The sequence below is a fragment of the Gorilla gorilla genome, chromosome 1, assembly GCF_029281585.2.
Source record: "Gorilla gorilla gorilla isolate KB3781 chromosome 1, NHGRI_mGorGor1-v2.1_pri, whole genome shotgun sequence".
NCBI classification, from domain to species: Eukaryota; Metazoa; Chordata; class Mammalia; order Primates; family Hominidae; genus Gorilla; species Gorilla gorilla.
Window position 1 is genome coordinate 139,996,529 of NC_073224.2, and position 17,412 is coordinate 140,013,940.

A 17,412-nucleotide genomic window follows, 5' to 3' on the forward strand; every position below is an offset into this window, starting at 1 on the left:
CACTACAAGACATGATGGAGAAAGTCCTTCGGGTAGAAGGAAAATGATACAAGATGGAGATACAGAACATCACAAACATATGAAGAGCACTGAAAATGGCAACTATAAGAGTAATTAGACTTTTTAATATATTATTTAAAGATCATTAAAACATAACTGACTGCCTAAACAAATGTAGTAACCATGTAGTGTGGGGGGTTATAACATAGGTAAAAGCAAAATGGATGATGAAAATAGCACACAGGCCGGGAGGGGAAAAATAAAACTATACTATTTTAAGGATCTTTATACCTTACTTGAAGTGGTATATCACTGGAAGGTAAACTATAAAGACATATACTATAAACCTAAAGCAGCCATTTTAAATAAACAAGAATTACATCTAATTAGCCAACAAAGTAGATTAAAATGAAATAATAAATATTCAATGCAAAAGAAGCACAAAAAGAGGAAAAAGCTAACAAAGAACAGACAGAATAAACAGACAACAAACATTTAAATTTCACAATTTCAGACCTTAAGTGTAAATGGTCTAAATATTCCAAAAGCAGAAACTGTCGTGCTACACGAGAGCAAGGCCCGATTACATGCTACTACGTACAAGAAATCCACTTTAAATACAAAGACATAAATAGGTTAAAAGGATGGTAAAATCTGTACCATGGTGACAACCAAACAAAACAAACCAGGAGTGGCTCTATTAATATGAAACACGCAGAAGTCCCTTACGTGCTTGTAAGAAAGGAGATAAAATTTGTGCTGTTTATTCATTATCTGAGGAATAGAATATAGATATACTTAGGTATAATCTAAAATTTGAGAAATTAAGATACACTCTGAATTTATACTCTTATAAAGATACGTAACTCTGACACTGTCTATTTGCTAATAATTAGGACAAGGAAGTGAAAAATGTTTTTTGAAATAACAGGCAAAAGACCAACTCTGATATTTTAACTATAATGAAAGCATTTCTGAAAACTGTTTCTTGATATATCTTTAAATCAATTAACTCAAAAGGCCCAGGCTGAGTACCTTCAGTTTTTATATTTATCCTGTGCTAACCACATCCAAAAACATCACGGAAATTTTAAAAATCAAAGACTATTCCACATGTATAAATCACACAATATCAAGACCTCAACTTAAAATAAATAACAACCCAAAATAAGAGAAAGTGAAAACTATACAACAGAATTTGTCATGTTAAAGAATAAAGGCTTCACTTTTCATTGGGATACCTAGGGCATACAGAAATCAATTCTAAGAAACTGTAATTTACCTAATAGCTAATAAACTGACTAAACACTAGTTATGGAAATTACATGCTCCTGATGACTTACCTCTCAAGATGAACATAATGTCGGGAAAGAACATTTTTAACCAAAACTATAGTCTTTGCAGTAGTCTCCGGGCCCATCAATCTGGAAAAATATAATTTTGCACGAAGAAAATACCCAATAGGCCACAGCCACTCCTAAAAAAGATTATTTAAAAGTAAAGACAAAAAAAAAAACCATAAATACCTAAAAATTACTTGAAAAATAATTTAAACTGAAACTCAGAAGATAAATGAAATTCTTACAGGTCCTTGGTGATAATTGAAACCTTTAGCAAGATTGTAGTTGTCATTGTCTAATGCATTGTCATAAATTCCACAGTAAACCATATCACTGCAAAATGATTGAAATTTAAGTTAAATAAAAGATGATCAGATATTATGTAAAAAGCATTAGAAAAATTTCAATAACAAAGGTAAGAGAAATAATCAATTATTTTGTCTTCTAATCTACAGAATAAGCTCGGCATTAGTACATCATCCATCTAACCTTAAATTAGTACATACTGAGTTCACAGGACTTTAATCATATGTTAAAAATGATTAACAAATACTGGTTAATATAAAAAATGTAAAATATTCTGGTATCTTGCCTTAAAGAAGTTAGCCTGGCACTAAATATGGCTTGGTTTAAAGTCAACTATTTCCTAGGCCTCTAATATATTGAAGCCTATCTAATAATTGAAATATATATAGAATAATTTGAATAAATAAAAATTAAAGACATGATTTTATTAATTATAGGTTGGAAAGGTGATTTTTAAGCTTCTCCATAAAATTATTTTAAAATTAAAATTGGCCTATTATCAGATTATAAATAGCAACTGAATATACATATTGCTTTATTATAATACATGGAACTTATAACACAGTTATCTATACTCCATTTGTTACTTTTCTTTTTTTGGAGAGCTGGTCACAAGAGTAAGCTTTAATTGTGGGTTTTGGTGTGTGTGTGCGTGTGTGTGTGTGTTTTAATACAGTGTCTCATTCTGTCAAGCAGGCTGGAGTGCAGTGGTGCCATCATAGCTCACTACAGCCTTGATCTCCTAGGCTCAAGTGATACTCCTGCCTTAGCCTCCTGAGTAGCTAGGACTACAGGTGTACACAATCTCTCCCAGCTAATTTTTTTTTTAACTTTTATTTTTGTAGAGATGGCATCTCCTTTTGTTGCCCTGGCAAAAAAAAAAAAAAATTATGGTTGATGTCAATGTATTTGGATTAAATATAATAACAACATTCTTAATACTTATATTCCAACTTACTCTGGATCTAAAGTTTTCATGCCAAGGGGACCAAGCAATTTTTTTTCTGCAATCTCCAAAGCTTTCCATGCTTTTTCTGTAGTAAAGAGCTCAGGGGCCTAGTGAATGCCAAAAACAAATATACAAATTTTTAAGATCACAGAAGAATTAGTTCCTACCCACAGAAACTATTCATAAGCTTGAAAAAAATTACTTAAAATACCGTGAGGGTCAGAATTTGAGTGTAGATGCCTAAACAGATCTAATCCTATAAGGCTGACTTAGAAGGACTGTTTTTGGCCGTAGAAGTTAGGAAAGCCTTTAGAGGTGATTATTTCTCTGTGTCACCTCAAGAAAGTTACTCAGCTCCAAAAGGAAGTTGCCACAGCTACGCTGAAGGCAGAACACACTTTTATTTTAACCCCTTTGGAGACAGGGTCTCGCTCTGTCACCAGGCTGGGGTGCAGTGGCGAGATCAGAGCTCAGTGCAGCCTCAATCTCCTGGGCTCAAGCCATCATCCTGCCTTAGCCTCTTGAGCAGCTGGGACTACAGGTGTGTACCACCACAAATGGCTATTTTTTTTTTAAATTTTTGTGGAGATGAAGTCTCACTATGTTGCCCAGGCTGATCTTGAACTCCTGAGCTCAAACGATCCTCCAGCCTCAGCCTCCCAAAGTGTTGGAATTACAGGTGTGAGCCACTGAACCCAGACAGCACACACTTAAATTTATGTAATTCATTCTTCAGCAGATTTATAATAGCTTTCTTTAAGTACATCTGATACCCATTGTTTGCTTCTGGGGCCATAAATAAACACAGAACTTTTACTCCAATAGCATGAGTAAATTTATCTGAGATACAGAGAAAGAAGAGAAAAGCATTGTTGACCAAGAATATGCATTAATTTTAATGGTCCACACTGAACCAAAGCTACCTTTGTGTACTTTTACACTTTTCATTCTACTATAATTTATAGTAGTAGGTTTGGTACTCTTTTTGACAACGTGAAAACAGCTAGCCAGGCATAGAAGAACACATACCTTCTCTATTTTACTTCCTTGTAGTTTATTTTTAGACTAAAGTATAGATTTAAAACAGCAGAGAGTCTAAAATTCTTTGCTGGACAAACTAATTGCAGCAATGCAACAATGAAAACAGAATGTTAACTGAAGCCATCCACTTTAGTCCACTAGTTCAGGACTTTCCAACTAGTGTGCTGAGGCACTGGTTATAGCACAGGTGTGTACGATACAGAGACCCTCAGCTTTCAGGGTAGCTGGGTGGGGCCTGGGGCTAACTGAAGTAGTTGGATCTAGCACAAGCAGCCTACTCCATGTAACCTATTGTGCTATACAAATATCATTTTCTTTTCTTTTTTTTTAAAATATGGTGGTGGGGCTTCATTATGATATCCAGGCTGGTCTCAAACTCCTGGGCTGAAGTGATCCTCCTGCCTCAGTCCGCAAAGTGTGTGAGCCACTGCATCTGGCCACAAATAACATCTTCTATGTGTGCTCTGAATGCGAAAAACTCTAGGAAGCACTTCATTAGTCATCATCTATTATTTTCGGCTTTTGGATACTGAATGTTACAGGTTAAAAGTGATATGCATAATACTTGATTAATTAGGAAAGACTATTTAAAACTAGCTAGTAAGCAATATACTACTTTTTAGCAATGAAGTGAATTTGAAAACAAATGGGAATAAGGAACTAAGCAAACTCTAGCACATCATTTTTTGAAATGTTTTTACAAACGAATCACCTACCACAACCATTGCTATGGTAAAATTAGGCCTGAGCTGATAGTCACACCAAGGACTTGACGCTCCATAACTATCTTTGTATATGCCACGTTTGTGAACCAGATTTGGATGCTTTTCATTTAAATCTGAAGGGTCTTCTGAAACATGAAATAGCTTTTCAAAGTTGTCTTGTATTTTTCTGTTCCACTCATCATATGAGACCTTTATAGCCTTTCCTGAAAAATGACATAAGACATGGTAGTTTTAATCATTCAAAACAATTCACACATCTAGTTACAGACAAATAGTAATATTTAGTTTATTTTTATCTACTACAAGGCAATAAATTATCCACTTTTGGAAAATGTGGCCAGTCTGAATTGAGATGTGTTATAAATGTAAAATATAAGCTGGATTATGAAGATGTAGCACCACCCAAAAAGAATGTAAAATAGCTCATGAATAATTTTATATTGATTACATGTTGAAACAATATCTTATATACATACACTGAGTTAAATAAAATGTCTTTTTTTTTTTTTTTTTTTAAGACAGCGTCTGGTATTGTCCACCCAAGCTGGAGTGCAGTAGTATGAACTTGGCTCACCGCAACCTCTGCTTCCTGGGCTCAAGCCATCCTTCCACCTCAGCCTCTCAAGTAGCTGGGACTACAGGCTCACATAACCACACCCTACTAATTTTTGTATTTCTTGTAGACATGGGTTTTCATGTTGCCCAGGATGGTCTCAAACTCCTGAGCTCAAGCGATCTGCCTGCCTTGGCCCCCCAAAGTGTGAAGATTACAGGCATGAGCCACTGCACCTGGCTGATTTAATAAAATATCTTGTAATCAATTTCACCTGCTTCTTTTTACTTTTTAAAATGTGGGTACTATAAAATTTAAAATTATGTATGTGGTTCACATTATTTTGGACAGCACTATTCTAGAAAAAGACATGTAAAGATTGCAAAATTGCTCACAGAAATGCAACTTGCTCAGTCACACTGAGGAAAAAGACATGCACAATAAAGGCAATAGCTATGCTGCTTTCTTATCTCAGTTCAAAGTTGCTAAAAATATGGTTCAACTAGAATTGTTACAATTTTCACACTAGTAAATTAGTGAATTTTCTTTCTTCTTAATTTTAAGGGTTTTTCGATATTAGCTGATAGAATCAAATGATGATTACATAGGTTGAGAATATACATAGTACATTTGAAGGTTCTTTGTAAATAAAATAACCAGCTTACCATGTCTTTTTACTGTGACTTCATGATAAGGGAAAATATTTTTTTTGGATAATTCCAGCAACCAGCGAACAGCAGATTTACTCAGGCCCACAATTTCCACAGCAGACCCATCTCTAAAATTAAAAAACGTATTTTTATTCTTTAAGTTGGCGTCCTTTAAGTACTATTTAAAGGGCATTCAGTAAACAATTGTAATGAATCATATAACATATTATGAAAACTATTAAAAAATCCTTACTCTATAGGAATGTGTACTATATCATGTAAAGATTTTTTCCTCTCACGGTTTTGCCATTGTCTATCATCCTCACATATTTTTTAAAAATTCGATGATGTAGAATGGGAATTGTGGAATAAAAGAAGATGGCAGTTGGAAAAGGTAGGAGTAAGGAATCTGAATATTGGGATAAGGTACTAGAGAAAAGATAGCAAACATGAAAAATAGGGCTGGAGAAAGTGAGGGAAGGCAGACACATTAATTTGAAAGCTCATTTTTAAGAAAAATAAAAGGGAAGTACAAGGATCTAATGTACCAAATAGATTTTTTAAAAATTGGTAAAGCATGTAAAGATGGCAACTTATTTATTAATTATTTTTTGTAGAGATGGGGCCTCACTATGTTGCCCAAGCTGGTTTCGAACTCCTGGGTTCAAGCTATCCTCCCACCTCAACCTCCCAACCTCCCAAAGTGTTGAGATTACAGGCGTCAGCTACCACACCCAGTACACAACTATTACATTTTTTGGACAATTCTTACTGAAGATAAAATTTAGAATAAGAGGCCGAGTGCAGTGGCTCATTTCTGTAATCCCAGCACTTTGGGAGGCTGAGGTGGGTGGATCATTTAAGGCCAAAAATTTGAGATCAGCCTGGCCAATATGGTGAAACCTCGTCTCCACTAAAAATACAAAAATTAGCCTGTGTGGTAGTGTGCGCCTGTAGTCCCAGGTACTTGGGAGGCTGAGACAGGAGAATTGCTTGAATCTGGGAGACAGAGGCTGCAGTGAGCCATAATTGTGCTACTGCACTACAGCCTGGGCAACAGAGTGAGGCTCTCTCTTTCAAAAAAAAAAAATTAGAATAAGAAAATAACTTCTCAGCTTAATACAGTATCAGAAGCTATTTTAATAGACATTACTTAATGGGTACAAAGTACGTTATTTGGGTGATAGTAATATTAAAAGCGATTTTAATAGCTTATGATGATGTATTTAGCATTTGAAATGATAAAAACTTCTTAAATGACAAACATTAGGAAAAAAGATTTAAAAAATTAGGAAAAAAGGTTCAGAAAGTGAAAGAATTGCATAAAAGACAGAACAACTGGTTGTTTTCTATGTTTGCAAAAGATGGGCATAATGAAATGTTTACATCAATAAGCAGTTCAGGTTACGAAAATGTCTTAACCACTGGGATAATGAATCATAAATCTTTCCTTTGAGGTGCTTGTAGAGAATCAACCCACGAGCACTTACAGAAAAGAACAGATAGTGTTACTTGATAACTTATATCAACAGGATTGTGTAAATGTATAATGGGGAGATGAAGGGAAGAAGGCAGGGAAATTTTGATTGACTTAATGTAAAGAGTTCATAGTTAACAGAATAAAAGATTCCACAAGTATGTGCTTTTTTAAAGAAGGGTATAATTACACAGCACTATAACATTTACACTACCTTGGTGTGGCTGGGATTCCTCTGTTTCTAGCTCTGTCACTTTCTCCCATTTTATCCATCCATGTGCCACAATTGAAACGATTTCCTCCATAAACAAATCCTGTTTCTTCATCAACTCCTGCAGTTATATTAAAACCTAAAAAACAAAATATGTATAAAATAAAATTTTATGAGTATTATATATAGTATATACAAATATTTTAAAACATTTACCAAATTTTAAATATAATAAACTAGGACAACCACTCTAAAGCTCAGTTTGGTGGTATCTTATTATTTTGTATCCAGAATATACAAGCACAAACTTGGAGATGTGTATATTCTACCACATAGGAATTTGATTTCTATATATATTCTAGAGAAACCCTTACTTTTGTGCACATGGAGATATGTACAAGGATATTCACTGCCACATTGCTTGCATTCACAAAAAATAACTGCTCAATAGAGGAATGGATAAACACTGTAGTTTATTCATACAATGGGAAACCCTCTATACCATTTGAAATTAATGAACTGGATTTACATGTATCAAAATGGAGCTAAATAATGTATGTACATGGATATAGAGTGTGGAATAATAGATACCAGAGACTCAGAAGGGTGAGATGAGAGTGACAGATGAGAAATTACTTAATGGGTACAATGTACATTATTTTGCTGATGGTTACACTAAAAGCCCAGACTTCACCCTTACCCAATATATCCATGCAACAAAACTGCCCTTGTACCCCTTAAATTTATATAAAAAAGATAAATCTCCAAAACAAAATGATTGAATAAAACAAGTTGCAAAAGGACATATATAGTAAGATAACTTTTTTGTAAAAGTTTAATCATAGATAATACTGGTATATCTAATATCTGTGTATAATCTCAAAACATAAATTATTGATTATAGTATATATTATAGTACACTGAACATATGCTATGTAATATATAGCATAAGTAATTTACACATACTCAAACACACATAAGTACAGAAAGTTCAAAAACTTCTGGTATGAAAAAGGGGAGAAGACTCATTTTTCCCTGATCTTCCTCTCTTAAGTACAACGAAAATCCCTGAGCATAATACAGTGGACTATCACAAGAGGACTCAAAAAGTGTAAAGAGGAAGGCAGATTGGCTAGGAACCTCAAGACTTGAGGAATGTCATAGTGGTGAGTTCTCTGGTATTTTTTTCTTTTTTTTTAATTCTCCATATATACCAGTCTGGGTGAGATGTAAACTTGGAAAAGCAACCTGCAACCTCCAACAGGTAATGACAAAGAGTTCCAAGAAAAACCAATTGACTCTAGCCAAAGGAAAAGGAAAGAGGGACCCTAACCAGAGAGAAACTTTTATGACAACATCCGCCCTGTGCCAGCAAACACCATGGATGTCCTTTCTCCCTGGAATGTCAGTGGAGACTGAGTGGAAGCCTGGACTCCTATCCCCTACCTGGGGGTAGCAGATGGCTTAAGGCAGTGCTCCCCTTCCTCAGCAGCGTGGTACCCGCGGACACCACGAGGGGAATCTGGGGAGTATGAACTTCCACACCCAACCTGGCAGTAGTAGGTGGCCTTGGGGTGGCAGCAGGCAGCTCAGGGTGTTTCCCACCCCTGCTGCATGATGTTAGCACAAACTGGGTGGGGAGTATGGACTTCCACCCCCAGTGGAAGCAGGTCGTTAGGGACAGTGCTCCCCTCTCCTGACAGCATGCTGTCAGCAGAGACTGAGTAGAGAGTCCAGATTTCCATGCCCTGCCCAGCAGTGATGGGGTGCCCCTCACACTCCCAACTAGAGATTTCAGGGAAGATCTGAAGAGGAGGAAGCTGCAAAAACGATGCTTTAAAGCTGTATAGGAAGTCCTGGGCAGGCTCTGACCAATCTACATGTGAAACAGATGAGCATTAACACACCCAAAGGTTTGAGAAATAAATTACACAGTGTGGAATTCCACTCAGGTTTCCTGAGTGGCCTCCTGATAGCCCATGAATGAAGTAGACCAGAATAACCTTGCTAAATATTGTTACTGAAACCACAGCCCACAAGAGTAGGCCAGAAGCTGCATACTAAACTTAAATAATGGCTACTTGGTAAAATGAAAGATTTCATAGGATCCAGTGTCCTATAACATCCAAAGGTCTAGGAAAACACGAAAAACTACTTGTCAGGCCAAGAACCAGGAAAATCGCAACCTGAATGAGAAAAGGCAATTAACAGGTGACAACACTGAGGTGACTCAGATGTTGGAAATATCTGACAGAAAAGCTTAAGGGAGGTATCATAAAAATGCTCCAAAGAGAATGATGCTTTGTAGAAATAGAAAACTCCATCTTAAAATAAATATGGAATCTCCAGGGACCTTGAATAGCCAAAACAATCTAGAAAAAGAACAAAGTTAGAAGACTCATGCTACCTCATTTCAAAACTTACTACAAAGCTACACTAACCAAAACAGTGTGGTTCTGTCATAAAGACAGACACAGAGGCCTATGGAACAGAGAACCCAGAAATAAACCCTGTATATACAGTCAAATGTTTTTTTGACAAGGGTGCCAAGACCATTCATTGGGGAAGGGACAGTTTATATTTTTTTGGCAAATGGAGCTGAGTAAACTGGATATTCACATGCAAAAAAAAAAAAAAAATGGACTTGGACTTAATATCATATGCAAAAATTAACTCAATATGGATCAAAGACCTAAACACAAGAGCTAAAACTATAAAATTCTTAGACAAAAATGTATGGCAAAAGCTTCATGACATTGAATTTGATGAGGCTTTTTTGCATATGATACAATAGGCACAGGTAACAAAAGTAGATAAATTGGACTTAATCAAAATCAGAAACTTTTGTTTATCAAAGGATACTTTAAAGATAGTGAATAGACAACCCACAATATGTGAGAAAATATTTGCAAACCATATCTAATAAGTGTTTCGTATCCAGAATATACAAAGCACCCTGCACCTCAATAACAAAAGAACTCAACTCATTCCCTAAATTCAAAGGATGTGAATAGACATTTCTCCAAAGAAGATATATGTATGCCTACAAGCACATGAAGAGATGCTCAACATCACTAAGAAATCATTAAGGAAATGCAAATCAAAACCATTAGATACCACCTCATAGCCATTTAGGATGGCTACTAGCAAAAAAAAAAACACAAAAAACCAAATAACAAAAACAAACAAACAAAAACAAAAACCAAAACAACAAAAACAAAATCCAAAAAAACAAAAACAGAAAAAAACAAGTATTGGTGAGGATATAGATGAATGGAAGCCTGTTTACTATTAGTAAGAGTGTAAAATGGCACAGCCACTGTGGAAGACAGTATGGTAGTTCCTCAAAAAGGTCAACAAACAATTATCATATGATCCAGCAAGTTCTCTTCCAGGTAGATACCTAAAGAATTGAAAGCAGGGACTCAAACTGATATTTGTACACCCATGTTCACAGCAGCATTATTCCCAATAGTCAAAAGGTGGAAAAAACCCAAATGTCCATTGACAAATGAATGGAAACACAAAATGTGGTATATACATACAATGGAATATTATTCAGCCTTAAAAAGAAATGAAATTCTCGTATGTATGATAAGGGTTAATATCCAGAAACTTCTACAAGTCAATAACCAAAAAATCAAAAACCAATTAAAAAATGGGCAAAGGGCTTCAATAGACAATTCTCCAAAGAAGACCCATAATTGGCAAACAAACATATAAAAAGATGGTTAACACTTCTAATCATTAGGGAAATGCAAATCAAAACCAGAATGAGATATCACCTCACACCCCTTAGGATGGTAACTATCAAAAGAACAGAAAATACCAGGTGTTAGCAAGGATGCAGAGAAATTCGAATAGTTGTGGGAATGTAAATGTTGCAGCCATTATGGAGAACATTATAGAAGTTTCTCAAAAAATTAGAAAGAGAATTAACATACTATCTAGCATTCCACTTTGGGTATATATACATAAAAATGAAGGCAGGATCCTGAAGAGATATTTGCATACACATGTTAACTGCAGCATTATTCTGAAGAGCCAAGATATGGAAGCAATAAAATGCCCACTGACAATGAATGAATAAAGAAAATGTATGCATACAATGGAATATTATGCAGCCTTGAAAAAGAAGGGAATCCTGTCACATGCTATGAGATGGATGAACCTTGGCATTATGCTAAGTGGAAAAAATCAGTCACAAATGAACAAATACTGCATGATTTCACTCATATTTAGTATCTAAAGTAGTCAAAATCACAGGGACAGAAAGTAGAAAGGTGGTTACTAAGGCCTGGGAAGAGTGGGGATAGAGGAGGAAGAACTAGTGTTTCACGAGCATAGAGTTTGTTTTGCAAGGTAAAAAAGTTCTAGAGATCTGTTCCACAACAATGTTAATATACTTAACACTACTGAACTGTACACTTGAAAATGGCTAAGGTAAATTTAACGTTACGTGCTTTTTATCACAAAAAAGACAAAAAAAGGAATAAAATTATGACATCTGCTACAACATGGCTGAACTTCAAAAGAATTATGCTAAGTATGTACAACTCTTATGTACTGATAAAAAATAATTATGCTAAGTGAAATAAGCCAGGTACAAAAGGGCAAAGACTGTATGATTCCGCTTATATGAGGTCCCTAGGATAATTGAATTTATAGAGACAGAAAGTAGGATAGTGGTTCCAGGGGCTGGGGAAGGAGATAATGAGGAGTTCCTGCTTCAATTAGGAATGATGACAAAGTTCTGGAGATGGACAGTGATGATGGTTGCACAACAATGTGATTGTACTTAAAGCCACTGAATTGTACACTTAAAATGGCTAAAATTGTAACTTTTATGGTAAAATGGTAAATATACATTATGTCTATTTTACCACAATAAAAAAAACCAATAGTAAAAACAAAACAAAACAAAAAACAGCACTCCAATTATACAATTGTAAAACGTACAAAAGAGATTGGGCTCAGTGGCTCATCCCTGTAATCCCAGCAGTTTAGGAAGCCGAGGCAGGAGGATTGCTTGAGGTCAGGAATTCAAGACAAGCCTGGGGAACATAGGGAGACTCCCATCTCTACAAAAAAATTAAAAAGAAATTAGCCTGGTTCAGTGGTGCACACGTGTAGTCTCAGCTACTTGGCAGTCTGAGGCAGGAGGACTGCTTAAACCCAGGAATTAGAGGTTGAGTGAGCTATGATGCACCACTGCCATCCAGTCTCAGTGACAGAGTGGGACCCTGTCTCTAAAAAATAATAAAGAAAGAGACAATGTGCAAAATACGTGAACCGACATTTCAGCAAAGAGGGAAGATGGATGGCAAATGAGCACATGAAAAGATATTCCATACCATTAGCCATTAGGGAAATGCAAATTAAAACCACAATGTCCAGCCTGGCCAAAACATGGCGAAGCCTCATCTCTACTAAAACAAGAACAACAACAACAACAACAACAACAAAAAATACAAAAAATTAGCCAGTTGTGGTGGCATGCGCCTGTAGTCCAGCTACTTGGGAGGCTGAGGTACAAGAATCGTTTGAACCCAGGAGGCGGAGATTGCAGTGAGCTGAGATTGCGCCACTGCACTCCAGCTGTGGGACAGAGCAAGACTCCATCTCAGACCCACCCCCCCACCACACACAATTTGTAGTGGTCTATGAAGCTATCTGAACAGCTTAAAAGAAAGGGGTGCCACCAAATGCTGGCAAGATGTACCAAAACTGGATCTCTCCAGTTTGCTGGCGGGAATTTATTAAAATGGTAAAACACTCTGGAAAATAGTTTGGCAGTTTCTTCTAAAACAAAACATATACTTACTATATGAACCAATCTCATTCTTGGACATTTATCCCAGAAAAAATAAAAACTTATGTGTCACACAAAAACTTGTACATGAATGTTCATAGTAGCTTTACTCGTATTAGCCAAAACATGAAAACAACCCAAATGTCCTTCAATGGATGAATGGTTTGGATGAATGGTTAAATAAATACTGGTATATGCATAAAAGGGAATACTACTCAGCAATAAAAAGGAATAAACTATTGATGAATGCAACAACTTGGATGGATGTTAAGGGCATTATGCACAGTGAAAAAATCAATCTCAGAAGGTTATATAGTATATGGTTTCATTCATATAACATTCTCAAAATGACAAAACTATAGAGTTGCAGAACAGATTAGTAGGGCCAGAGACCAGGGCTGGGGATGGAGTGGTCAGGTGTGACCATAAAAGGGTACACAAAGATCTTTATGGTGATGGACCAGTTCTGTATCTTGATTATGGCAGTGGCTACATGAAGCTATATATGGGGTCAAATTGCACGGATCTACACGTACACATATACACACAAGTGAATGTAAAAACTGGTAAAAGTTGAAAACATACTAATGTCAATCTCCTGACTCTGATGCTGTACTGGGTGAAGAGTTCATGGCATACTATGTATCATTTTTTCAACTTCTTGTGAGTCTAATCTTTCAAAATTACAAAGTTTAAAAAACTCACATGAACATAAAACAATGCATGTTTTACAAAATAAATATACAATAAACACATTGGAATGACTAAGGGGAATGGGGAATAAAATGAAATAAATTACTATTAGCCTTGCATTGGCGGCGATGATAGTGTGCCATGAGATGAGGAATATGATGAACTCAAGAGAAGTTAGAAAAGCACATTTATTTTAATACCATATACAAATAAACCTTTCTACAAAAAGTATTTTATAAGTGCCTAGGCTCTCAAGATAGACCATTAGTAAAGTCTACCTCTACCACTTAGTAGCTAGGTGACTCTGGGCAAGCTACTCTGCTTCAGTTATCCAGAATCTACAAAGAACTCAAGCAAATTTACAAGAAAAAAACAAACAACCCCATCAAAAAGTGGGCAAAGACATTTATGCAGCCAACAGACACATGAAAAAATGCTCATCATCACTGGCCATCAGAGAAATGCAAATCAAAACCACAGTGAGATACTATCTCACACCAGTTAGAATGGCGATCATTAAAAAGTCAGGAAACAACAGGTGCTGGAGAGGATGTGGAGAAATAGAACACTTTTACACTGTTGGTGGGACTGTTAACTAGTTCAACCATTGTGGAAGACAGTGTGGCGATTCCTCAAGGGTCTAGAACTAGAAATACCATTTGACCCAGCAATCCCATTACTGGGTATATACCCAAAGGATTATAAATCATGCTGCTATAAAGACACATGCACACGTATGTTCATTGTGGCAGTATTCACAATAGCAAAGACTTGGAACCAACCCAAATGTCCATCAATGATAGACTGGATTAAGAAAATGTGGCACATATACACCATGGAATACTATGCAGCCATAAAAAAGGATGAGTTCATGTCCTTTGTAGGGACATGGATGAAGCTGGAAACCATCATTCTCAGCAAACTATCGCAAGGACAAAAATCCAGACACCGCATGTTCTCACTCATAGATGGGAACTGAACAATGAGAATACTTGGACACGGGAAGGGGAACATCACATACTGGGGCCTGTCGTGGAGTGGGGGGACGGGGGAGGGATAGCATTAGGAGATATACCTATGTAAATGATGAGTTAATGGGTGCAGCACACCAACATGGCACATGTATACATATGTAACAAACCTGCACGTTGTGCACCTGTACCCTAGAACTTAAAGTATAATAATAAAAAAAAATGGAAACAATATCACTCATTCTCAATGTTTTGGGGAGGGTTAAATGGTAATAACATAGGTAAGGTAGTTACCACAATGCCTAGCAATAATAAGCATGCAGTTCATGGCGATTATTACAGTTATAAATGAAACCACCAAAATTATCTTTCAAACTGGCTGACAAAAGATATAAAATTTTATTTTTCTGCTAGAAACTAAAAATTTGGTGAGATCAGGAACTATGTTAATCTTTTTAATCATTATATCGTGAGGTTTGGCACACAAATAGTTACTAAGTGAACAATTGCAAGGTTTAATTTCATCACCTTGATAAATTTGTACTATTTTAGTTAAAGTTCTGTACCTTCGTCCTTCATGTTTCGATCTATCTGGGGACCAGCATTCCTTTCTCGGAACTGTATGCCCTGCATGTGTTTTTGCATTGCTTCCTGTATGACTTCAAACAATGGCTGATCCTGTTTGAGACATAATGGGTGTTACCTCTGTTAGAAATTACATTTTTCTTATTTTCCCCCAAATCTGACAACTGAAGTAATGTGAAAATATATACTTTCCTTTGGAGTGAGAAATAGGAATTGGGGTGAGGCCAGGAAAGAAGCAGCTCCTATATACCAAATAATACAGACGAGCATACAAATATTTAACATCAGTAGTTTTGACTATTCATGTCTGTGACATAAAACAATCTGCTGATACACAAAAACAAATCTAGTGAGCTTCTACAGTTTCTATCAGAGTGATCTCTTCAGCTAATAAACAAACCTAGCTTGTTATCCAGCATCTGAATTTTAAATTGGCATTGCTATTTTTACTCATCTGCATACACAGGTAATGGGGGTAAATTATGAGCTAAAGGGAAACTCTCAAATTTGAGGATCCATAATGACTTTGGAAAATACCCCAGTGAATGTAAAGAATTCATAAGTCATTTTCTTTACCCATATAAATAATAAATGTGATATTCAGGATGACATTTGGGAAAATATACAATTATATTTTTAAAAATAAGGTAAAGAATGTTAAATAGAAGCAAAATGTTTAGAGTCCTTACATGTTTATTACGTTTCACTTTAAAGACTCTGAATATAACCAAAACTCTATAATATAAAAATTCTACTATTAATTATAAAAATTATAATGCTGTGAATAAATATTTTTGGATAAACTGTGAGAAAACAAATAGTTATGTGTAAAATAATTACCTGCCTGATAGCATGAACCTATATTCATTGTAACAGAAATGTCAGTTGATAACAGAGGACAAATAAAAAAATTTCGGACAAATGTTGAGTACTTCATGATATAAATAAATATCATGAGGACACAAATATATGCTAGCCCTGAAGTAGCTTACAAAGCTACTATCCCCTCCCAGCCCCCCCAATCATATATAACAAACTATTAACATAAAAGCAGATCAGAAGTGGCAAAAGTATAGTATTATTGTCCATTCTTGATTAGGGAAAAAAAACACTCAAAAATGTCTATCCATTCTTCACTGTTCATAAGATAATCTTTAAGCTCCCTGGATTGGTAGTCAAGGCTCTCCATAACCTGGCTCACCCTTTCCATAATCTCTTACTACCCTGCAGGTATCCTACACAAAAAGCCAAACCATATTGACTTTTTCACAAAACGTATTTTATAAGAGCCTAGGCTCTTACAAAAACACTATTAAGTACTATGTCCCCTAAACTGTGCTTCAATCCACTATGCAACCCTATTATTCCTTTGCTCTTTTTTTTTTCTTTTTTTTTTTTTAAAGAGACTGAGTTTTGCTATGTTGCCTAGGCTGGACTCACACTCCTGGCCTCAAGTGATCCTTCTGCCTCAGCCTCCTGAGAAGCTGAGATTACAGGTGTGTGCCATACACCTGGCTTCTTTTCAACTCTAATGTCTCCCAACAACTTTCTCCATCTCTCCTAAAGTCCTACTCACCTTTTATGGCTCATTTAGGTGAAACTTTAGCTACTTTCTAAAGTTCTCCCTGAGACCTAGCTACTGGACCTTCTCCCTCTCTTTTAAGAGACTACACAACACTTCCTCTACACTCTATTGCAATGGCCATATTTATGTACACATCATCATCTCTTCTACCATGTTGCAAAGTTCTTCAGGCAAAGGCCAATCACTTATAGTACCAGCAGATGCCAAATCAATACTGACATTTGAATAATTCATAAGATTTGGATTCTTAATTACCCTTATTTTTACATTAGAAACTAAAAGTCATTTTTCAGAAAAAAAAAAAACATTTTAAGAAATATCTTTCCTCCTCTCCCTCTCCCTCCTCTCCCTCTCCCTCTCCCTCCTCTCCCTCCTCTCCCTCTCCCTCTCCCCACGGTCTCCCTCTCCCTCTCTTTCCACGCTCTCCCTCTGATGCCGAGCCGAAGCTGGACTGTGCTGCTGCCATCTCGGCTCGCTGCAGCCTCCCTGCCTGGTTCTCCTGCCTCAGCCTGCC

At 36.2% G+C, this 17,412-nt stretch overlaps 1 protein-coding gene and 1 long non-coding RNA gene across 5 annotated transcripts in view; one reads left to right on the forward strand and one right to left on the reverse strand.

Annotated features, from left to right (window-relative positions):
* LOC134756902 (uncharacterized) overlaps positions 1-5,180 on the forward strand; it is a 127,974-nt gene extending 122,794 nt beyond the window's left edge. The window contains exon 8 of the long non-coding RNA XR_010130329.1: positions 4,880-5,180. This is a non-coding gene — a long non-coding RNA (uncharacterized lncRNA). The remainder of the gene's footprint in view (positions 1-4,879) is intronic.
* Positions 1-17,412, reverse strand: part of AGL (amylo-alpha-1,6-glucosidase and 4-alpha-glucanotransferase) — a 75,934-nt gene that overhangs the window by 5,963 nt on the left and 52,559 nt on the right. For all 4 annotated transcript variants that reach the window (XM_019034662.4, XM_063696611.1, XM_055352872.2 and 1 more), the window contains exons 27-33: positions 15,295-15,406; positions 7,256-7,391; positions 5,580-5,692; positions 4,353-4,564; positions 2,605-2,702; positions 1,586-1,673; positions 1,344-1,477 (exon numbers count right to left, since the gene is read on the reverse strand). In XM_019034662.4, coding sequence (XP_018890207.1) covers positions 1,344-1,477; positions 1,586-1,673; positions 2,605-2,702; positions 4,353-4,564; positions 5,580-5,692; positions 7,256-7,391; positions 15,295-15,406 — 893 coding nt within the window. The remainder of the gene's footprint in view (positions 1-1,343; positions 1,478-1,585; positions 1,674-2,604; positions 2,703-4,352; positions 4,565-5,579; positions 5,693-7,255; positions 7,392-15,294; positions 15,407-17,412) is intronic.